The sequence below is a fragment of the Melozone crissalis genome, unplaced genomic scaffold, assembly GCF_028551555.1.
Source record: "Melozone crissalis strain CALT ecotype California unplaced genomic scaffold, PUWL_Pcris_2 ptg000045l_1, whole genome shotgun sequence".
Classification (NCBI taxonomy): domain Eukaryota; kingdom Metazoa; phylum Chordata; class Aves; order Passeriformes; family Passerellidae; genus Melozone; species Melozone crissalis.
In genome coordinates this window covers 18,740,034-18,763,499 of record NW_026535823.1, presented here as the reverse complement: position 1 = coordinate 18,763,499, position 23,466 = coordinate 18,740,034, and the positions used below count along the sequence as shown (strand labels likewise).

At 38.5% G+C, this 23,466-nt stretch overlaps 3 protein-coding genes across 3 annotated transcripts in view; all 3 read right to left on the bottom strand.

Annotated features, from left to right (window-relative positions):
• The window catches only part of ZNHIT6 (zinc finger HIT-type containing 6), a 29,643-nt gene extending 16,582 nt beyond the window's left edge, over positions 1 to 13,061 (bottom strand). Inside the window, exons 1-8 of the mRNA XM_054285496.1 lie at positions 12,985 to 13,061; positions 11,739 to 11,804; positions 11,547 to 11,653; positions 11,377 to 11,462; positions 10,078 to 10,181; positions 3,158 to 3,226; positions 2,282 to 2,362; positions 1,696 to 1,776 (exon numbers count right to left, since the gene is read on the bottom strand). Of these exons, the coding sequence (XP_054141471.1) occupies positions 1,696 to 1,776; positions 2,282 to 2,362; positions 3,158 to 3,226; positions 10,078 to 10,181; positions 11,377 to 11,462; positions 11,547 to 11,653; positions 11,739 to 11,804; positions 12,985 to 13,061 (671 nt within the window). The remainder of the gene's footprint in view (positions 1 to 1,695; positions 1,777 to 2,281; positions 2,363 to 3,157; positions 3,227 to 10,077; positions 10,182 to 11,376; positions 11,463 to 11,546; positions 11,654 to 11,738; positions 11,805 to 12,984) is intronic.
• An 878-nt stretch (positions 13,062 to 13,939) lies between these two features.
• Positions 13,940 to 18,217, bottom strand: LOC128942852 (collagen alpha-1(XXIV) chain-like). The gene is made up of 4 exons (XM_054285495.1): positions 17,962 to 18,217; positions 17,188 to 17,297; positions 15,872 to 16,087; positions 13,940 to 15,373 (listed from the first exon to the last, which is right to left on the bottom strand). Exons 1-4 carry the CDS (start codon positions 18,215 to 18,217, stop codon positions 15,227 to 15,229), a joined length of 729 nt encoding a protein of 242 aa, XP_054141470.1. The 3' UTR covers positions 13,940 to 15,226.
• Positions 18,218 to 18,857: 640 nt separating this feature from the next.
• Positions 18,858 to 23,466, bottom strand: part of COL24A1 (collagen type XXIV alpha 1 chain) — a 113,800-nt gene continuing 109,191 nt past the window's right edge. The window contains exons 54-55 of the mRNA XM_054285494.1: positions 19,213 to 19,248; positions 18,858 to 19,117 (exon numbers count right to left, since the gene is read on the bottom strand). Coding sequence (XP_054141469.1) covers positions 18,923 to 19,117; positions 19,213 to 19,248 — 231 coding nt within the window. The 3' untranslated portion in view covers positions 18,858 to 18,922. The remainder of the gene's footprint in view (positions 19,118 to 19,212; positions 19,249 to 23,466) is intronic.

The following is a 23,466-nucleotide window of genomic DNA, read 5'->3' as shown; positions in this document are numbered from 1 at the left end:
CACTTCCCACTGTAAAAGAAACATGAAGAAAGGTGAGGGAGCTCTGTCTCCATGCAGTTTTTGATCCATAGGGAAGACCACTAAGCAGCAAGCTGCTCATGTTTCAATCACAAGTACTTCCACTGCAATTCCAGCTATTCATTCATAGAGTACAAGCCAATACTCTCCAATTAACTTAGGGATGAGGAACCAAAAGGACAAAAAATCAAAACAAATTCTCTCTTACTTATCTGTAATGCACCTACAGCAAAAATCTGCATTCCCTCCCAGAGCTGTTGTCACAACAAGCGCTCTGAGTGCCTGCTGCCACAGACACAGCTTATGTTGACAGAAGTGACTTCATGCTGACATAGTAGTCCCATTTCAAACAAACTTTGCTCCTTCCTTTCACAGGAGGAATTTTTTTCAGTATACTGTTTTCTTGACCTGTCTGCACTGCCCCAGCTGGGCCTGCACCACAAACTTATATGAAGAGATTCACAAAATTTCCAAGTGAGGAACTGCAGGTCTCAAGTCAAGATACACTTCTGTTTTAACCTTCTACTTGTTTTCCTGTACATTAAACTTAACATTCACTAAGTGGGATAAACACCAATTACTACAACCTCATTATCAACCTCATATAAGAATCAGGGCTCTGTATCTTCAAATTCACTTAAAAACAACAGGTTTCTAGCTGGTGATTCTGATGGCAAACATTACAACCATATATCAAATAATGATTGCAAAGAGAAAAAAATCAATCAAAATCATTAAGAGTTTGCATTTGAATTGAAAATTGCACATTTTTTAATATTACTAGGAAAAATCCCCAGCATAAATTGGAAGCTAAGTTACAGCTAAAATTCTTACAATATATCCTTACTTCCCCTTAGAAATAATGTATCATATTTTAAGGAAGCATATTATTTACATGTTACATTTCAAGACAAAAATGTAATTTCAGATGCCTAACTAGGAATCACTGGTGAACCACAGTAAATTATGCTACTAAGCTGCTCCATATCCTTTTCAGCAACAATGACAACAGGGTGGAGTGTTCAGAATGGTATTTATACTAGCAAAAAATATTTCTTTGAAGCTTAATTTTGAAGTTCAAGATTATTTTCTGTTCTGAAAACAAAGAAAACAATTCTGCACAAGTCTGAATTCTGAAGACATAAAAGCCCACACCCAGAAACATGGTAACATGAAGAGTGATGAGCAAGTAACTTTGAGAAAAATGTGTAATTTCAAATGCAGTGACTGGATTGTGATAAACGCATAATTTTTGCTGCACTAATTTAAAAATATAAATCTCCTTGGCTATCACTTCAACTCCCTCCCTCCCTCTGGGAGGTTAACATATCCACAGCACAACTTCCAGAAAGAAATTGATGTATGCATTTCCCTGGGTCAATACAATTATTTAGCATTTTAACACAGACCTGTGCCCTGTTACATGGACATGGACTGTTGCTGAAGCAGTTTAGGTACAGGCACACTCACTCAAAAATTGCACTGAAATGTCAATGCTGACATTATAAAAGACAAAGAATTAGCATTTTTGCCAAATCATTTTTATAACTCACTGAAGTTTAATCCATGAGATTATGTAATCTCCAACTGTAATACTGGAGATTATTATAGACTAAGAAATGTGTTAAATCTTGTTATTTTTAATTAGTAAGCACATAAACTGAAGAACCACCTTACCTGACAGAGTTTCGGCTCCTGTTTTCTATTTTCATTAAAATTCGTACATCTGACTGAGGAGATGCTGTATAGATTTTTAATCTGAAAAAAGAAAGCAGCAGAGATGCAGAAATGATGTACAATGACTTTTCTTCCTGTCATCCGTAAGAGATGGATCTCTTATGCATAATCAACAGCCAAAATGATGTCTTTTTTCATTAAAACAATAATTTGTCAAATACTAGGTGTTTTCTATAAATGAGGGTTATAATTATTAGCATGCTTTTCTAATTATTCTGAAGGTTTACTGTCACCTCCACTGAAGTTAATTATGGTTACATTTTTCAGAATTACAGTTGCTTTATTTGGTATTTATGCCAAGAGTCAATTTCTAAATTTTTTGTTGGTTTAAATCTGGTGGCTGGACCCCAGGGTTAGTTGGTTGGTGAACGTTAGGATGGTTTTTGTCACAGGAATTAAAGATGTACTGCTGACTGGGAACTCAGCTGCAAGCTGATAGTGCAGCTAATTTAAGCCATGTATGCAGAACCATTCCCTTTTATTAGTGCATTAGATCAACTAGGCAGGAAAGTTATTCAATACCCACCTTTGACAAACTACAGGATCTGACTCCACTGGATCAATGTATGGCTTGAGGATATCAGCAAGGGTTTTATCGTCAGGCACCCTTTCAGCAAAGATAAAAATCAAGCATGTGAGACATCCTTCATCATGTACACAAATATCTATTATGAGTCACCTGTATATTGGCATGCTACAGTGGCACAGCTGAGTAGTTCATGGGAGGATCAATACTGCACAGATATGGGCAGCTTTATCTCAGTTTCAGCACTGGGATTTCACAGGCACGTATGAGGAGTAAACAGATGCATATCTCCAGTTTCTAACTCTGCAAAAGAAACATGCTGTTCCTGCAGCCCTAGGAGCAGGCAATACATAATTCTCATCTCCCTTCAGGCTAGGAAAAAAGGAGAAACATTTGTCAATAAAAGCTTATTTATTTTTTGCCTTTTCAAAATGTGTTTGTGGACTTTCCTACAAAGCAAACAATGCAACCATTTCACCCTGTATGAAGGTCAGTTCCAGAGTGCAGGTGAGGAGGGGTGGCAAATTGTGCTGAACATCTGCTCCATGAGAAGAGAGTATGTCAGGTGTAGGGCTACTACTATTATGAATATACAAACTCTCTATTTACATAGAGAAAAGGACTAACAAACATTATGCCTGATTTGGAAAGTCTGCTAGCTTTCAGAGAGAAAAGGACCACACAACTTTCAATATTTTTTAGATTGAAATGATCTTTTATTTAAGACTAAAATCAATACCTGAGTTTACCCTGTATAACAGAACTCAGTGAGAACTGATTAAAATATTTTGCAGTTCAACTTCAGCAGATTAATTGAAACTTTAAAAATATTTTTTAAATTGAAACTTTATAAAAATATTTTTTAAAGCTCTGTACCCTTTTAAAGTGTATTCAGCATGACAGTGAGGAAATATGAGTTTCAAATGCCAGTAGAACTTGTTCTCCCTGAAAACAAAAAGAAATGCATATTCTTAGTCGGTAACAACAATTTTTTTTCTGTGATAAAGCTTGGTAACCTACAGCATAGGTGCAGAAGAAAATACACAGTTAAGATTTTGAATGGCTTTAAAGAGTATAAAGGGCATGCAGAGAAGCTGAGATGTCCTTTGAAAGATGTAATGCTCCCACATCCTGCTAAATTTCAAATCCTCATGGAATGAAAATCTCTTCCTTACAAATATATTAAGATATCACCAATTAACTGATCAACAGTATTTCACATTTTAAAATGAGTCCAGCTGCCCTTTAATTTCAGAAAAGGAAACTGCTTTTTGGCATATCACCCAGGACAGATTACCAAACCTGTGCAACAATAACAGCCAGAGTCCCAGGTGAGGCTGGGTCCTACAGAACACAGGGGGCTCAACCTCTTCCAGCAATGATGGCCTCAATAGAAAATGTGCCATGGCCAGGGAAGGAAGGTGCCTTCTGGCATGACATGGATAAGAGAAGTTAGAAAGAACAAACATTTTACAGAAAGATTGTAAAACTTCTGGTAGAGACAAAGTGATGTCACATTCCTTTTTTCTGTATGTCAGTTGCTATTTTTAAGACCATCTTCCCTCTCCAGCTAGCATAAGTAACACCTGAGAACAGAAGCTACTGAAGCATAGCTCAAGAACAGTATCATTTTAGGTAGAATTTCTAGAGAATTTTGCTACATCAGGCAGTCTCTATTTGCCTTTTTGCTCACTTGCAGAAAGTCTGCAGAAACTTTTCTGAAAGAATTCCATAAGAGAAAGCTTAGGGAAAAAGATTCCCTAATCTAAAAGGTAGGTTCCTGGCCTTTTGCTCTGGTTCAGAAATTCACACTCATGACAAACAGCAAAGATTTAGAAATTGGAGCACAAACACCTGTGAGGCACAGGGATATCTAATAGTGTCTTTTTTTTAACTACTTCTTAAAACATTATTATGATGATTCATTGCATCCAGGATAATCACCTTCAGTTATGCAAAGATTCTAGTCTACAATAAAAAGTAAACACAGTGTTGTTCCAACATGTTGATTAATTTGTTTATCAGGCAAATGAAACATTATACAGCAGGCTCTAGCTGGCTGCAGAGAGAAGTGTATGTGCATCCACTAGCAAAAAATTAGCTGCTAAAATCAATCAACTCTGATATCAATTTTTAAATGCAAGCCCTTTTTATAAAGTCAGCTTATCAAATAAGTAATTCTTTTACCTAGTTGTTTCTAGGAGAAAAGTGAGCTTTACAACTGAACTACACTTTCTGGAGTGTAAGTAAATTCAGATGCATTAATATTTACCAAAAAAAGAGCAAGCAGAAACCTCCAGCTCCAATAAAGTAATAATTAGAATAAAACAAATTGATGAAGTCCAGGTCCCCAAAACAATATGTGCCTCAGCAGAGTTGTGCAGCATGCCTTGTGATTCCTCCCTTCTTTCTGCACATCTTTGTTAGAGAATGAGAATGTGGAATTAGAGAACATCAGGTCTGGAAGAGGTAAGAAGACTGTACAGCCAGAGCTGGAGGGTAACACAGAAAACATGATTAATCATATAGCATATATATAACCATATAGTATTTGGGCCCATGAATTTTATGCTCTTTTGCATATTGGTATGACAGTCTTAAACTGCCAAAATGCAAAATGTTTTGAAATAACTCAAAGCCATTGAGTGGAATTTTGGGAGTTTTTTACAAGGTAAGTAAAACAAGGTTTTGCAATTCTTATCTTGACAGCTGAAGGAAGCACCAACGTTACCATACACACAGAGCAAACTGGAATACCCCTAAAGTTATGTAACCACTTCAGTTCCCTTGAGATTAACAAGCTTGTGACTCCTCTCAAACATGTTACTATCTGCCATTTAACATGGAATGGTGTTATTTCAAAGCACTTTCCCAGGGAGACTAGTAAAAGTTATTAAGCTTTAGACACAGAAATAGGGTCACCAACATTAGCTGAAAGAAATTATTATGATGGGCATACATCAAAATGTTTCTAAGGACTGTTCAGATGAGGGTTTTGTTCTATGTTATTAACTAACATGAGTCTTGGTAGCATGTTTTCATTTAACTCACCATCTTCCACAATTTTTTCAAACAGGCCATGTTCATCTATTCTAAGTGACCCTTTCTGTGACAATTTGATCTTTAAATCAAGACAGCCAAAGCATGAGAGAGACAAACCATGACACAGCTCACAGAAGGATGTACCTATGGGACATGTATGTATGGGACTGTCTCTAACACAGGCACTTGAAAAAGAACTACTCCAAAAAGAACTTCTAGCTATCTGCTACCTGTTGCTAGGAACCCTCCACATGTATCTGTAAATGGCTGTCACACAGCACATCCTCATTCACATGCAAGGCTGGTTCCCTGTGGGCTCACTGAGGCAGACTCAGCTCATCACTGCAGCTGTAAAATCAGCTTAGAGGATTCTTCTCAGACTTCCGCCCTCCCTCCCCCTTCCAGGCACAATCCTGTCTATGGAATAGGGCACAGAAAGTGCTGTGAATCAGGGAAGCTGAAGTTAAAAAGCTCATTTCTCATAAAAAAATTCCAGTTTGATAAAACAGAAATGTTGATTTTTTTCTCAGCAAACTAATACCATAACTGGCAATTAATATCTTAGTCTCTCTTCAAAGTACTCTTTGGAAGAGCCTGGAAGGAAATGGCAGGCAGAAAGAGGTAAGACAGTTTAAGAACAGGATAGAAGCAGGAAGAAAAAAAGAAGCTTGGAACAGGAATAGCCTCATTCTCTTCACTATATAATGAAGTCTTGAAAAACAACCTGCTGGGTGCCTGTTATTGACGTGAAGCCTCCCTCACCATCACTGATGTGTGCCCAGAGAACTTGATGTCAGCTGTAGATGCTATCAAGGCTGCTTCACAACAAGTTCTGATCAAAGTTAGATAGCCTGGCTCCAGATCTCACTGACTTCATTTTCCATTATGGCTCACTGGGGCAGCACTTCCTTCAAATACAACGGACACGTGGTATGTTCATTTTTTAAATGAAAATGCCTAATTGTATAAGTAATCTGCATTTGAGTAACAGCTCACTCCATGAAGCATTCCATGCCACTCTGCTGCCATGGAGTGCCCCTCCAACAGTGCCCTGGTTTTTTGGATACCAAGGCACTGACTTTAGAATTACCAAAGATCTGGGTGAAGCACAGGCACATCAGTGATGTCAGTACAAGCAGCATCATAGCCCATCCTTGCCCTGCTTGGTTTCATCTTGTATTTTGGCTACTTCAGAAGCATGGAAATGGATCAGAGGGAAAAGGGGAGCCAAGCACCTCTCTCCCTGAATGAGATGTAGATGCAAAATACATTCAGAACTGCACAGGCTGTTTCACAACCACAGTTTTACAAAAAGTGACAATCTACCTTTCATTTCTCCTAAAACTTCCTTTGCCATCAACTGTAGTTCCCCCAGAACTACATATAGATGATTTAAAAAATTTTCACAGCAACAATGGAAACATTTTTACTTCTGATGTTACAAAGACAGCAGCAGTATATATATATACAAGGCAGCTGTCTCCTCCAGCTGGCTCTCAGAACAACTGCACACATTTGCACCACCTTTACAGTTACAGCAGTACCTAAGAAGATGCTCAAAAAACTGTGATTGTAGACAGTACAGCAGCTGGGAATTAAAGGACTGATCTAAAAAGGATTTTGGACTTGGAAAGTTACTTGTTAAGTGCCTTGGCAGATTTCTAGAAGTGTCTAATATCTATGCATTTCTTTAAAAGTATATTAATGTCTCATAAAGCTTAATTTTCTTATCTAGGCTTCCTCTCAGTTTTGTCTAGAATGCAGTAGAACTATTTTAAACATGTTTAGAAGGTGTTTTGAAATGTGTGTTTATATATATGCAAACTAAAGTATTGACAAAAATTCCAAATTCATTACATCCTAAGATATCAACAGCAGTTCTGGCTCTACAGAAGTATTTCACTGGCAGCCTGTCAAAGATAGTGATTCACTGATGATTCTGTTTCAATTTAGCAACTAGTATTCTTAAAATATTAGTATACAGGATATCTTACGTCAAAGCGCAAATACTGTAGTACTTCCCGTCTCTTTCATTTTGAATTCATTAAAGTGATTAAAAGGACATGAAGTTTGATGACAGACCAGTTATCCTTCCATCTGACAATACCCAGTACTCTGTCAGAATGCAGTGAAGTTTAACTGAAGTACTGGGCATTCAGCTCGTATAGGTTTGGATAACATTGACTTCCTTTAGCAACTTAACTTTCTTCTTCATGAGTTCAAGAGGGCAAGCAAACCTGCGTACTGAGTAACAACTAAATTCAAGTCTAACAGCTCCAGCAGTGTTATATTAAGTCAAAACCCAGCTCAGAAAACTCCTTGCTACATTCTCAAAATCAACACTTCAAACAATAATTGTAATTATCTCTACCTAGCTAAGGATTAGAGCTGACATTTTAGAACTTCCAGGTGTACCTCAAAGTGTAACAATACTGATCTTCTAAATTATGTTAGTCCCAAATCTCCACGCTGTATTTTTTTCTCACAATTACATTGAAGAGGTGAGTTAATGTAAGAACTTCCTCCTCCTTCTCCTCCCACATATACCCCTCTGACCAAATGCTCCCAGGCTGCAAGCATGCCTGCTACAAGAGAGGTCTGTAGACCTCTGGCCCCTCTTGGTGGGGAGGAGAGGTAAAAAGGATTTGGTGTGGGAGATCTATGCTGTGGAGTGTGGAGGAAGCTGGCTGGAGATGCCTATGACAGTGCAAGCAGCAGGGAGGGGTGGAGTAGGGCAGCACAAGCTGCAGAGCTCAGGGAACTGCACTGCCCCATTTCAGTGTCTCACTACATCACCTCCTGCCAGGTAACAGGAGCCATGGCCTTGCAAGCTCATTCCCCTCTTCCTGTTTGACCTGCTGCCTGGAGCTGCCCACTTGGTGCTCCTGCCCTTGGTTTCAGCCTGGCCTCACCTTTCACCCTTCTCCCTGAGGCCCCCTATCCCAGCAATTCACCCCATCTCCATGGGATGAATGTATCCATGGAAGAATGTATCCAGTGGGCAACTCTCAGCTGCATTGAAAATAAGGGCACCACAGGAAATGTAGCATGAAGCAGCACTTTGAAAATAATTTATGAATAAGAAGTCAGATGCACCATGAGTTCACACTCTGGACTCAGACACTACTTTCTAATGACCCTCCATTACCTAGATATTCAACACATCAGTCTAAGCCATGTGTTGCCCAGCATTGGCACGTATGCTTCCACAACATGGGATTTAGCAAACAAACTCATGGAATCCAGGAAGTGAAGTGTCTGGCTAACACTTCAAAACAACACAGATGTGTCCTCCAGTGCTGGCACAGGCAGGGGATGACACAAGAATACATCTTGTACTTCCTAGCTCTGGACTGCTCTCACTCCTGCCTTGTACTGCCCAAGAGCTTGGCTCGCAGGGAGAGTGTCAGGAGGACATGGGAGAAGCTGTTCTCGGTTTTCCACGCACACATGCTGAGCAGCTTCCAGCCTCCACCCTCTGGAGCAATCTGTCCACAAATCTTCACTGACAAACAGCACGAGAAGGGGAGGAGAGGGACACACCAGACCCTGAGCACTGTCAGGTGCTAAGCTCATATAATGAATATATGACTATTTGCACAGCTTGACCTCATTTCAATGTGAAATTCAACAAAATGTTATAAGTGTCATGAAGTCCTGTGACACCCACAGTCTGGGTTTTCTCTAACAGAACTGGCAAAATTTGTAACTTTAAAAGGTTACACTTCTACATCTATTTGATGCCTAACGTTTTGCTAAAATCTTCAAAACCAAACCTGCCTGTGTTTTTTCCTAGAGCAGCCTCAATGACTCAGGTGGGTGCGTTGAGCAGTTTCCAGGTGGGTTTTTACTCTGTCAGAGACAGACCTCTGGTGGCCACGCAGAGACCAGCACCGTGGAGTGCACAGCTCCCAGAACAGAGGGAAAACACATCCTGAAAACATAAATGGCCACCAAAACTGAGACCAGGAACAACACAAGTAAAGGAGCCATCATGGGCATATGAGCCATCAAGGCTGTCACTGCTGTGAGATGCTGAGAAGGCATTTTTATTTGACCCCAGTATACTACTGAGCTGAACTGCAGACCTGATTCCTGTCACAATGAAATACTTTGTAATTTCTTTCATTTGCACTGTGAAAATATTCAAAGTCTTTTCACTGTGAAAACACTTTAAAATACAATCTCTGTATATCAGAGAAAAACCACAGCATGGATAAAGGAAGAAATATTTAAATTTTCCTTAGCTTTCTTCCTGAATTTGTATCTGTCTGCACTTATCTTTCTAAGTTGTGCTGTATCAAACATTTCCCTTCCCCAGCACAGCAACTCCCATCACAGAATGCAACTTGGGTACTGAAGCACCTCTTCAGATTTAAGTCAGTCTTTTCAGAGACAGGGATTTGTGCAAACTTTCTACATCAATCAATCCTCTATCACAAAACCTCCAAAGAAGCATTTTCTTTTTCCAGCAAAACGCCCAAGTGTTAATTAAAAGAAAAGATCACAACAGCACTGATCCTTTGTTCCGTTACCCAGGTGTCAGCATTTTTCAAAATAAAGCATGAATCATGTAAGCTGTTAAACCAAGCTCAAAGAACCTAAAGAAAATGAAAACAAAGCATGAAATATTAAACAGCTTTTGCAAAACAAGGGGCAGCTAACAGATTTCAAAGCAAGCATATTGGTATGAAGTCAAATTCTCATCATTATAGGCTCAACATACTGCTGACTGTAACCAGCTGAAGACTCACATGGAATTGAAGGTGGTAGAATTTTCTCTTCTTTTTGTGAATCCAACAGGCAGTGTTTTTAGCTCAATATTACACCCTCGAGCTTTGTTCCTCAAGAAGTATAACTGGAAAAAAAAACACCAAAAAAATTTGAATATATAAACCCTTGAAAATTAAACAATAAAAAGCTGACAGGAATTATGAGAATATTATAGAAAAGGCCATATTTAATGAAATACTCTAAATTTTTTTAAAAAAATCCCAAATGAAAAAAAATTAACTCTGCCTAGAAACTCTCTGAAACATTTCTGTAAGTTTCTTTACTATTAAAAAAGAACATGTCAATGCCCTCCTCATAGCAGAAGTTCTTCAACATACCATGAAAGACACAGTGGGTGTAATACCACCTGGGTTACAAACCTGCTGGCACAATGGACACACAAGCACCATCCCAGCTACTGCCAAATTCTGATTTGAAGGTACCACTAATGGCATCATCCCATTAATGTGCCCAGTACCACACCCCTAAAACTGCACCTGTGCAGCATCTCCCCACCTTCAGCACACATTTCCAGGACATCACAGTGCTCAATACACACACAAAGAGAATATGATTCCAGCCAGAGAGGAAGCTGGACTCTTCTGAATTTATTCTGTCATCAATGTGAGTCCTGAGTGTAGGGCTATATTTCAAGGTATCTTCAAAAGACTAAAAAACAAAATGGCCTTGATGCCTTTTTGTGATTTAATGAGTCAAAATATTTTCGAGTAGAGTTGGTTGGGCTTTTTTGGGTTTTGTTTTTTTGTTCGTTGTTTTTAGTTGCTGAAAGTGCTTCAGCAAAAAACTCTTCTCCCTTAGAAGGCTATCTTTTATGTCATTCTTGCTTAGACTCAGTCTTTGAAGAGCTCTAGCTGTCTTCATTTGGTATATAGGGAACCACATAACAATTTTTAGGCAATTATTAAATCCATTGTTTACCTGGGAAGTGTGTACTTAAGAATTCAAAAGTTGTGGAGGTGTAAGGAAGCAAAAATTCAGACTTTCTTAACACACATCTATCATCCAACAGCAACAGTGGTGACACATAAATTTTAAAAAATGTCAGTGATCTTTTCTTCCAAGCAACTGGATGTAGCCATCAATACCATTGCTGCATAAACCTAGAGACTTCTTTTGATTTCTGGCTCTAAAATTCAGGGTCATTCATCTCTTCATAAGAGAGGTACCAGCTCTGGAATCTGGACTGGGACTACCTCAGTGGGAATTCAAAGGTAGCCAACCCTAATTCCAACAGAGCAAAAGGAGAACCAAAAACTCACAAGTCTTTTTGTTGCTGGACTATGCACGATACAATGTCGAGCAGCAGCATCAGCTGTCCTTCCCACATCTTCCAGGAAACGATAATCTGAAGGTTAAATGGAACAAAGAAAAATGTAGTGCCAGCCTAGTAAAACCAGGGAGTTTTAGAACACACACAATATGTTCTTACCACTCAGAAGGTTCAAGTCAGTAAATTCATTTACAGAGACAAACGCTGTTTTATCCCTGACTCCGTTACAGCTCAGTGCAAGCTTATGTTTCTTTACACACAACAGGCTGAAATGACAAAAAAAAGGAATTAACATGTTCAGCACATGAATGGGGGAAATAATCAAAACTATTTAATTCAGATAATAGATACCTGCATGAATATTTCATGCATCGTGGACATCTGTACTTGGCTTCTTCTTTGCTACAGGTTTCACACCTGAAAGAAGTAAAAAACACTTCTCAATAAGGGGGCATTTTTGCACCTTATTGAGCTATGGAAGTGCCTGCTCAAAAACCAGGCACTAGGCCATCCATCAGCATTTTCAGGAAAAGTTATTTTAGTGCACTTTGAAAGGAGAGAAAATACAAATATCCTGGATTAGGAAAGGTGGCAGACCAAACAACATAAGCCATGGGGAGTATCCCTAAACACACACATTACAACACTGTAGATGATTGAAAGAAAAAAACCCACATGGCAACTGAAGAGCTGGAAACATAGCAAGCCTTTATCAGCCTTAATGCTTTGTGGCCTGTGCTTTTTCTCCTCCTGCATCACCTGTACTGTGCACTGTACCAGGCTGGCTTACAATACTCCCAGCTTTAGGCACGCGGAAATTAAGTCTCATGGATTCACATAAACCCTGAACAATTCATCCCATTTTTTCACCGGAACAAAAAAAGCATGACAACACAGTCAGCCAAACAACTTCTGGCTGTCAGCAGGGCAAACTCCAAAGTCAGGGAACCTTTCAGGCAAAGTCAGGAAATATGTAAGATTTATCAACTTGACTAATAATCAATGAAAAACGTTATTCCTCTACAAATATGACCATATGTTTTTAACTAGGCTAACAAAACAGCTGCTTCTCCCACTCTTAAGAACAAGGTCTCTGTATCATCACTCTTATTTTAAATCTGACAACCAGAAAAGAGAAATGACAGCGAAGTTTTCGTGAATATACAAACGCACCATTTTCAACTCCTAGGGATAAATGCCAGCCCTAACCCACTTCTCTTCCTCTCCCCACCACGTGCTCGCTGTTTGCTGCTAGTGAGGGCCTGAAGGACATGCCCAGCAATACCATCGCCTGACGAGCTCTGTGAATTAGCAGCCCAAAGCCATTCTAAGAACCGGGGAAAAGGGTTTCAAACACTGCAAACCAGAAACGGGGAGTTATTCTGAACAGGGATTCCCCTTCCCCGCTCTGCAGGATCCCAGCGGTGCCCGCTGCCCACACCGCTCCGGCGAGGCTCTGCCCCGGGCGGCGGCAGCGCGCAGCCCCTCGCTCGCTCGGGCCTCACCCGCGCGGGGCTGCAGGGCACAGAGCCACCCGCCGAGCCCCGCGGAAGGCGCTCCCGAAGCCCGTGCGGCCGCTGCCGCCGCCGTGCCGTACCTGTGCAGGGACATCTTCCCGCCGCCGGCAGCCCGCTCGGGCACGTCCCAGTCCTCGTCCCGGTCCTGCTCCGCCATGACCGCGCCGCGGGTCCTCACGGGACAGGCGCGGCCTCTGCAGCGCCGCCTGGCGGCCGCGAGCCCCAGCACAGCCGCACGGGGCGGGATCGGACCGGACCCGGCGCGCCGAGGCCTGCGGGGCTCGGGGACCCTCGGGGATCCGGGACCGGTGCTCCAGCCAGGAAGGCTTTCCAGAGCACAGAGGAGCTTCCCGAGCCGCGCTGTGCGCCGCACACCAGCACGGTGACCAGCCAGGTGACACCGGGCTCACTCCTCACCTGTCCGTGTCCCGCCGTCTGCGTGGGATGTGCATTTCTGCCTCAGCTACGGAAATGCACATCCGAGCAGCGTTATAGGACTTTAAACTCCTTGCTTTTAAAAGAGATATTTTCTGAAATTAAGAACTTCCAAAAATAGGGCAATGAGATGAATAAAAATATTCATGAAGCAGGCGTTTTCTTAAAAATTATAATCTTGGAAAATACCCCCAACATTTGCCAAAACATCACCTCCAAAGCCAAACTCAGAGCAAATGTCAAATCATGATGTCAGTGGATTGATCTTGAAAATACAAAAAGTGAGACATTTTCTTATCCTTCTGTAATCTTGCTTTGTTTTATCAGATTTTTGTCAAAGTGGTCAAAAATGATGCTTTGATAAAAAGTGTAAGATGGGATGTGCATGTACATTACTTCATAAAAGTGAACATTGTCCCTCTGCCAGTATTCTTTGGCACAGAGCATATGCATTTCCCCTTGGGAAGGGAAACACTGCCACCTAAGGAAAGTGCCCTTCTAGAGGATTTTCATTATTTCTAAGAATGACTATACAATATGAAACAGAATAGTAAAAGACAAAGAAATAGTTTGGAAGCTTATTTTATTATATTTTGGTGGTGTGGTTTACTGCAGATGAAGACAAGTTGTTTGAACACTCCCAGGCTCCTCAAATACAGTCTGGTATCACCTTGCCGTGTACTGCTGAGCACACTTTGAATTGATAATAGATAGAGGCATATCAATATAAAGAGTGCTTTTCCTAATGGTAAAACTGTTCTTTTTTACAAAAAAAAAAAAAACCCAAACAACTTCACTGAACATTTTAGGCTTAATTTTAAAAGCCCAAAATGATCTAATAAATTTTGCAAAAAAAAAAAAAAGGAATTTCTAAGAGGATGAAATGCTGATTATAATTTAACAGTAGCCATTCAGAAGACACACTATAGTAGATCTTTTCAGAAGTTACAAAATATATACAGAATATATCATCTTAAGATGGCTTTGGCATTAGCAATGTTAACTGAAATACAGAATTTAAAAGTCAAAACTACTTTAGGTAGTTCTTCTTACAAGGATTTTCACAATGGCTGTAACAGAAACTGTTCTGACTATATGCATCATATACAATATGCTGTCTTATACACCATTTCAAAAATAGTACACAAAAATATTTTAAACAAGAAATCCACATAAATAATGTTTTCAGTTATGTGAAGTATGTGATCAACGGTTTACAGTAAGTACCTTCACAACAGAAACATATCCTGATGTAACCAGCACATACAGTCTGAAAGATAAAAAGGGACTCAAATAATCTCTGCTAAGGCCACAAGCACCCTGTGTTATGAAGAGCACCAAGGCAACGTGGACAGGAAACACAAAGAGGTAGTGTGCCATCTGTTCAGATGTGTGTGTCCACCAAGGACTGGAATAAAGCAATGGTTAAGAAAAGAAGACTTATTGTACTGTGGCATGATTCACTTTTCATACAAAAGCTATTGCACATTTAGGAGCACTAGCAGGTATTGCTCCTCAGTATCACACGTCTCCAGCTTTCCTCAGGATGGTTTTTGTGCAGTGCTGTTAAAAAGCCTGGTAAGAACACTTGATGTCCTGAAAAACTCCATGTTCAGATGCTCCATTCCCAAAAATTATGCAAGAAAGCACCAAGAAATTTATTTTTAAATACTTTAAGAAAATTGCTTTTGTATTTTCTTTCTTTTATTTTTCCAATGTCATTTCTCCTTAGGAGGAAGTCTTTTTCTTCCTGAGGTTCTTGAACCAACAACATTTGAAATTATTCTTCAGTTTCCTAGTAATTTTGCCTGCAATGGATCATTACTTTTGTATTCAATCTGTGCAGCAACTCCATGTTGATGCAACAAGAAACCTAGGACAGAAATCTTAAAGGAAGCATACGGAGCCACTTTCTATGAAGTGCTGCTGGCCTGGTTTGAGGTGAGGAAGTGCATTAACTTGAACAACTGGAAGCTGATTCGTGTCCTGAGTGTGAAAAAAGAACTGTGTCTTATGCCAGCTGCCATCTTCAATCTGGAACACACAGGAGAAGCATATCAGAGTCATATAAAAGGTGAGCTTCAAAACACAAATGAAAATTGTGCTTACAGAGTAAAAGAGAAGTAGTGCACAGAAACATTTATTCTCTCAGCAGTTCCTAAAGGAACTGTGTAATTTAACAAATGCCATTTCTGAAGCCTGAATTTTCATTTTGAGGGTAACTGCTTCTAAATTTTCCTGGAGGACCTCTCTAATTCTGTGCTGATGTCTCTGCAGTGTCTTTGTACACTCTCAAAATACATGAGACACAATGCAAACAGCAAGTACAGATACCCTGCATCACTACAATTGCTTTTACCCTTGAAGAGATGATGAATTCAGTATCTAAAGGCTGGCATATGCAGAGCTATGTAAAGAAGCAAGCTTTAAGAGATGTGAATCTAAATGATTGTTATTTATTTGCAGAAGGTTAGTAATGTCTAAACAGTACCTCTGCCTCCCTTTGATAATGTGATGCTGAAAGGTATTTACCATGCATTCATCCAGAAGCACTTTAGGTTCCAGGAGAGTATTTGCTTTGAATATTTGACCATTCCATCCTTTAAAGGTAACTGATGTCTTCTGGCCCCCTGCTGTGGTTAATGCCCACATGGGTGTGTTCAGACAATGGACTGTGATGCTGTGGGTTGCTTCTGAGCTCAGCAAATGAAGGAAGTTCATCTGCACTTTTCCAACACCGAACTCCAGCTGAATTCCGAGAGAAAAGCATTGTTAGGCTTACAGCTGGGCTGTGCTGAGTGGCTCAGCAGCACAAAGTGCCATGGACATGGCAGGGTGGTGTTCAGGCACAGGAGCATGTATACATGTTTATATACAACGGGGCCAATGCCAAAGAGCACCATCTGCATTCCTCAGGGAGATGTTAGGCCCTATTACAGGCATTACTATAAACAGAAGCTTTCACAGGACATTTTCAAAGCTTAAATATAAACATTTGCTGATGCTTACAACACTGCTGAAACACAGCTGGTCAGAAAACAGTATTTTTAAATAAGGAAACCGAAACAAATGCTTCTGTGATTCAAACAAAGATATTATCAGCAGCAGTGTTTTAACTGAAGCCACATCAGTCTGCTGTTTAGTCGTCTTAGCCCACAGGTTCTGGCCATACTGATAGTCCATTACAAATGCAAAAGTTCAGAAGTATACTTTGATTTTAGACAGAAAATAAAGTAACTCATTATGCAAGAAGAATTTCTCCAAGACTATTCCATATTCATTGATCTTCCAAATGTAGGAATGCATACATGAACTTCACAGTATTTCTGAAGTATTTGTGAAGCTATACAGAATTTCACAAACATAAATTTTCTATTCCCAAGAGTTCAAGAACTACATGTAAATAGGAGTGTGAACTAATGATGTACAGAAAACTGGTCCCTCCCTAATGTCATTTAAAAGTTCCTAAGTGTTGGAAAGCAGTAATAATTTTCATTCTTTCTATTGTAACAACCTCAGCATCTTAACACTTAGGTGTCCTAAGTGATGAGATACTAATGTAGCTTAGAAGTATTCCAGGCTTATTTTTATGCCTTGTGAAAGAAAGTATAAAGTATAAAAACAAAATAATTCTATCAGCATGGATAGATTCTCACACAGTGAGAATTACTAACATATAGAGTCTCCAGAAAATCTGTAACTTCTGTAGCAGAATAAATAAAGTCCTTCCAAAAAGATGCACAATAATGCCCCCCTGAAATCTAACTCTTTTTAATGAGTTAAGCAAATAAGCATGCATTTGTTTAGAGTTCAAGCACAGGCACAGTGTCTGTAGAAGCAATGCATACCTTTGTCACAGACAGTGGTGTTAAACATGTCTGACCACCTGCAGTGAAGTTGCAGAAAACTTCAATGGCATCAGAAGGACATCCAATATTTGGGTCAATCCAGTATTTTCCTATTAGTATATAATTCCAGACAGAAAATAAAATCAAAACACAATTACTACTAACTTGCTAAAATATTAACACTTCTTCGCAAATATTACATATATTATCACTATATCTTCACAAGAAAATGAAAGGAACATGAAAATGTTTTCACTATTAAAATTATGCTAATAACAGATACGAGAAAAATTACCATAATGAACCACTTCTGACTACAATTACACTGACAGCTTTAAATAGGAGGGGTTTTTAATTTGAAATATTGATTCAGGAACTTGTGAGATACAATGACTGACAGTGTATCTGACAGTGGTGATGTATGGTATGCAATTTTTTCATTAGGAATCTAGAATCTTGCAAGATTAGCTATACATATTTGGAAAACTTCGAATTACAAAGTTGCATTCAGTTTGAAATTTTCTGGATACATCTGTTTACTGATAGATATTATCTATCTCATATTTATATATTAGATAGTTACATTCTTCCACCTTTAAAATTCAGAAATTTTATCTTAAAGCTGAAATAAATCTATTTATGACAGGCACACCGCAAGAGAATACAATAAAAAAGAAGAAAAGCATTAAATCGATCAGTTCAGAATTTGAATGTAGAAAGCAACACTTAGAAGCAGCACCTTTGAAAGGTACCTGAGTGAAAGTGGGCACCTACCATCGGCCACTTTGGGTTCACAATGGAGCAGATCCCTGCAGATGCGTGCTGGGTTATCCCGTGTGCCAAGAGGGTTCTTGATGCTGTGCAGTAAATTGCTAAGGTAGTGGAGCGTTTTGAATATCTCTGTACTCTGATCTAGCAAAGTTACTTCAGTATTCTGGTATTTCTGCCAAGGGCCATTAGCAAATGTGTTACCACAAAGAAGTGTCACAACAACAGTACATGCAGTAAGAGTCAAATGCCAAATGGCCATTGAATAGCCAGCCAGAATCCAAGTGTTTGTATTAATGCAATCAGCCATGTAAAACAACCTAAGGGTAACATATCCCAATAGACAAATTAGGACATTTTATTAAAACTGTCAGAATGGTGACATTAAGGCAGGTTTAGGTCATGCAAATTTGTCACTATGATCTAATGACATAAAAATGTGGATACAAGGAAAAAAAGGAAAAATTTGGTGCATTTTTAAAGTAAACTTAGAGGTTTCAAATTTGAAATAGTGAAATTTACTCTTAAGCTTAACCTAAAAAAAAAAAGCAAATGATTTTGACTTCACCCACATAAGGGATTTTCATGCAACCAATGCAGCCAGACACCTATGTGTTGATTTTTTTTATCAAACCCTAAATGCTACTATTGTTATCTGTATCACTATGTGTGATAGTCAGTAAATTTTCACTACTACCAATCATCACAAAAGGTAGAAGTCTTGCTGCTTCTCTTAATTTCAACTCTATCCTGTAAATCCTAGCACGTTTCATTACATTCTATAACTTGCTATCTGTTATTAATTTAAACTAAGTCTTTGAAAAGAAACCGTTATGTCCTCAAAAAATAAAATTATAATTGCATTCCCTGTATGATAATGTAAATACATTTAAATATATACCTCCATCTGCAAGGCAGCATTTGACTCAAACAAAGCTTGAACAGCAGCATTGAGATCCACTTGTTTCTAAAAAACAGGTATTTCAGAATATAAAAACATGAACAAGAATATACAATAGTGCAGGTGGTAAATTCTTTGAACAGTGGAACAAGGAGTACATTTGAAGAGGATCCTGTTATTTTCCCTTTCAATAAAGCACTGGTTAGGGTAGGTTAGGCTTGTTACAGAATTTACCCTTGGTCCTGGCGGTCCAGGTGGTCCCTGGAAAATGGGAAAAAACACATATTAGGTGCTTCACATCTTTATATAGTACAATCAAAATGGAAAAACACAGGCAGAGTTTTTTATGCACTTACAGGTGGCCCAGGCTGGCCCTGCCGTCCCTGAGGCCCCTAGAAGAAATGGATATAGAAAGCAATAGTTACTGGATAAGAAGAAATGGATATAGAAAGCAATAGTTATACATTAGAAGAAATGGATATAGAATGCAACAGTCATACATTAAAGTCTCTGGTTTTACATTTATGTATTTATTAAATTACAAACATGTCCCAGTGTGTATAAGGAAGAAGGTGTGATATCAGCTGTGATAAAGTTGTGGATTATTAGTTACTATTGTAAAAGTACCTTGCACCATTTACCATATGAATATTCATGTTGGAATTCCTGTGTTGTCTGGTTCTTTGTTTCTCCAATTACTTCTGATATGAAGGGAACATTTTAGGTCATAGAAAGTATTAATATATAATGTGCTATACATTGTGCCAGTGTTATATGTATGCTGAGAAGATAAGTACTAGAAGGGGTAAATAATCACAAGAACATTGTAAATAATGTTATGAGTAACTGCAAAAAACTAACTGATCCATTTTAATCCATGAGTATGTGCCAGGCTTTTATCAGTTTAATTTATCAGCAGTGTCAATTTTCAGCCACAACATGTTATGTTCATTGTTTTACAGTGATATGGCAAACTTCCTCTTTATTCAAAAAGTTATGTCCTTATTTTAGTGTGTAGGATGATTGTGGAAGAGAAAGAACTGCTTTTCCCTAGCTTACAGTGCCTACAGTGCACATAAATCTGTGTTTTAGGCTGCCTTAGGATTGAACATGGACCTTTCCAATACAATAAACCCATCTGAATAATTCTTTCAAATATTTATTCAACTATTCACATTGAGTTAGAATTTGTTCTGGACATTTATTAATATGCAGTGACAATTGTGTCTCTGCTAGGTTCTTCAAGCTCTACATAGTCAAAGCTTCTTGGAGCTATTGTAACAAACAATGGCACAAATGATCACAAGGAAAATAATAGGTGGCAGTGCCTTAAGAAGAGAAAAAGAGAAGGAATGAAAGGCATGGGCTAGATCTGCACCTTAAATTACTAAAACTCTTTCAACACAGCTAAGTCAATTTAAGCAGAACATTCTTTTGTCAGTGCTGCTTGTACCAATTACTTGAGCACAATAAGCTGGTCCAACAAAGCCCTCATACGTCAGTACGGTCATGCTAGAACAAAATCTCTGCCAAAAGTGAAATAATCTGATGTGACGTGGTCACGCTGACAAACATTGTGAAACTGATCTAGTCAAATAGGAATTAAGCTGTAAATCACTTGATAAAGTAATAACAAGTGTTTCTGCTGTGAGGTTTCACAGCAAGCAAGGTCTGCGTGAGTGTCAATTCATGCTACAACTGCTGAACTCGGGTTTTGCTCAAGCTGCCAAAAGCAAGGGCAGCTGGAAATGGTTAAAGAAAGACCAGATTCAATCTAATATTAATTCATGCATATTTAAAAAAAGTATCTCAAACCAGATAGGAGCAATGTACCCAAGTCACTGAGGCTGCAAATTTATCAGTGCTTAGGTCCTGAGGCAGAGCATGGGGTGGTGCCAGGGAATGCATCTGCTGGGGTTACAGTGGCAGCTGCACAACTGGAGCATGTCTGCACATCACCTGCCCTGCCCAGGGCTCAGCTGCTGCATCATGAAGGATGGGAAAACTGGGGGCCATCCTGTAATTCCAAGCAGCAGCTCTATGCAAGGCTATGTTGATGGCTATGTTGCCTCAAATGGCTTTGAGGGAAGACCCATGTCTTGTATGTGTTCTTTGGCGAATAGAGGATATTCAAAACTGAAGCAATTTCTGGATGTTTAGGTAGATGATTTTCTGATACTTAACCAAGAAGACCTTAATAAGATAAGGTCTATGGATTGTGAGCTTTTTTATTTATTTATTTACTGTGAGCTTTTCAGCTGATAGATCCTGACCCTATTTATTTATGTTTCATCCCCTTACACTTATAGAAGGGACTGGAAGCCATCTTTTAAGTAGATATTTAATGATTAACTTCTTTATAAAAGATGTTAATCATTAATGTTGGCAAAAGAAAATAGAAGAACAAGTAATTTTAGCATATAGTATAGTATGGATAGTAGTATGGATATCCCTGTGGGTTCTGTGTGAAGTAACTAGCTGTCATTACTTTTCTGAGTTTGATTATTGCCCAGCTTGAAATTTCTTTGAGATCCTATTATGATTAAATATGCATACAATATTGTTGTTATTCATTATTAGAAAACTGTTCCGAGTTTACACAGATTACATTCATTATTTTGGCATAGTTCCTCAGCTGTTGCAAATCAATTGGGTTTCACAGAGCTGTACTGTTGTATGCCAGCTGGGAAGGCTGACTCCACGTTTAATTAATCGGGTCAGGTGTTCAGGTGCTGTTAGACTGCTCCAGGATACCTTCAGTCTCATGTGAATATATCACTGGCCTGTCTGATCATGCTTGGCCAAGTATGTTTAGAATAAAATGAAAGAGAAAGTGTGAAAAACAATCTTGAGAAACAAATTTGACATTGTAAGGATATATTTGTTTATCTTGGTTCAGGACTTGATTATTCAAAAACCAAATCAAGGAAAGGTAAAAAGTCTTCAACAGTTTGTCCCTTAATAACCATTGCTCTTGGATGAATAGATGTCCTTGTTCTGAATGCTGAGATTTAGACATTCCAGTATATTTTTCAGATGACTGAATGTTTCAGTTAATGTTCTGTGTTCTTGGCATATGTCACCTTTTAAAGACTCAAGAAGTCTTGGGACAAGAGCGGTTCAATTTTATAGTGGTTTCTGAGATAGAACTGAATGTTTTAAAAATAAAAACCTGCACCGTTCCAATGAGTTTAAGGTATTTTGCAAAAGAGGAATGTCATTTGTCTTGATCCACTGTCTCCTTGCCAGTGAAACCCATGGGAAAAAAAGGGGATAAATAGTGAATGCTATTTGTGAACTACTTTGTGGAATATCACATTTCTTAAATGCATTAAACTTCAGAGAGCTATAGCAATTATCTTTACAAATCTTTGTGCAGTATCATTATATTTTAAAGATTTTTAAAGATAATTGCTATAGCTCTCCGAAGGGATTTTACCAATGTTCATTCTTTCTGCTGCAGAGCAGAAAAATAAGGCTAAATTACACTTTTCATGAACTAAGTTAATTGCTAAATGTTTTACTGGAATGTACTGGATTACTTTTACAAATCTACTTAACTTAACCTTTGGTCGCATTAGAATTTAAGTGAGAAAAATGTAATTCCAGTCCATGAAAACAAAAGCAGAGACTAAACCAGTTAGTTTCAGTGTGTTCTTAATTCTTTAATCTCTCCATTTGATTGAACAGAAGTTCAAAGGCCAAAATCCCAAACTTTTACTAATGCTGAGAGGCCCTGGCTTTACATACAATAGTACATACACTTAACTATGAAAGCATGAGCAATCCCAAGGACATTCATATTTTCTAAGAATTTTTAAATTCTTGAGGAGTGTATTTTTAACAAAGAATGTGTGCTTTACCACTGGCCTCAATAAGAAGACATGATTTTGTATTCCGTGTCTTTCTGGGGATAAAAGGACATTTCTTGCTAGTACTGAACTCTGTAACCCTGACAGACTGAAAAATCTAACTAAATATACTACAAAAAGGTTAAAATCTATGTGATTCTAGGAAGAATGCCAATATAAATTTTAAAGGTATAAATTAAAGCTCAGAATACACAGTGGGATGAAAAAAAATTTGGTCTCCTTTGTATGTGATAGTAGTTGGAAATAAATCCCTTTCTTGGGGGAAAGTAATGTCACTGTATATGACTTAAAATTAAACATTCTTCTTCTGAAGACAGCATTACTAGATTAACTCATCATGATGAATTCAAGAACTTATTTAGGAAATAACTTCTTAAACACCAGCACCAATAATGGAAACAGATGTTTCTTGTTCACCATTCTGGATGTTTTTTTAAGGATTATTCTTGGATCTTTTTTTATAAGTGTCAGCATTTTTAGCTCTATGCTGTCATAACAATTCTTATGAACAAACAGTAGAAAAAGACAGCTAAGATGGATAACAGCAAATTGAGAAAACAGCTTTCCTCTTATTCTGAGATAGCAATTGCCTCTGGAGCATTAGAATCAAATAGGGGAGTTCTCCAAGACACAGAAAGGAAGCTTCTTTCCAAGCTTTAGCTCTTTAAAATGTTTTGAATATTTTAGATTCATTTTTCAAAATTTTATAAGGCAGTTTGAATTTTTGGAGGTGGCTGC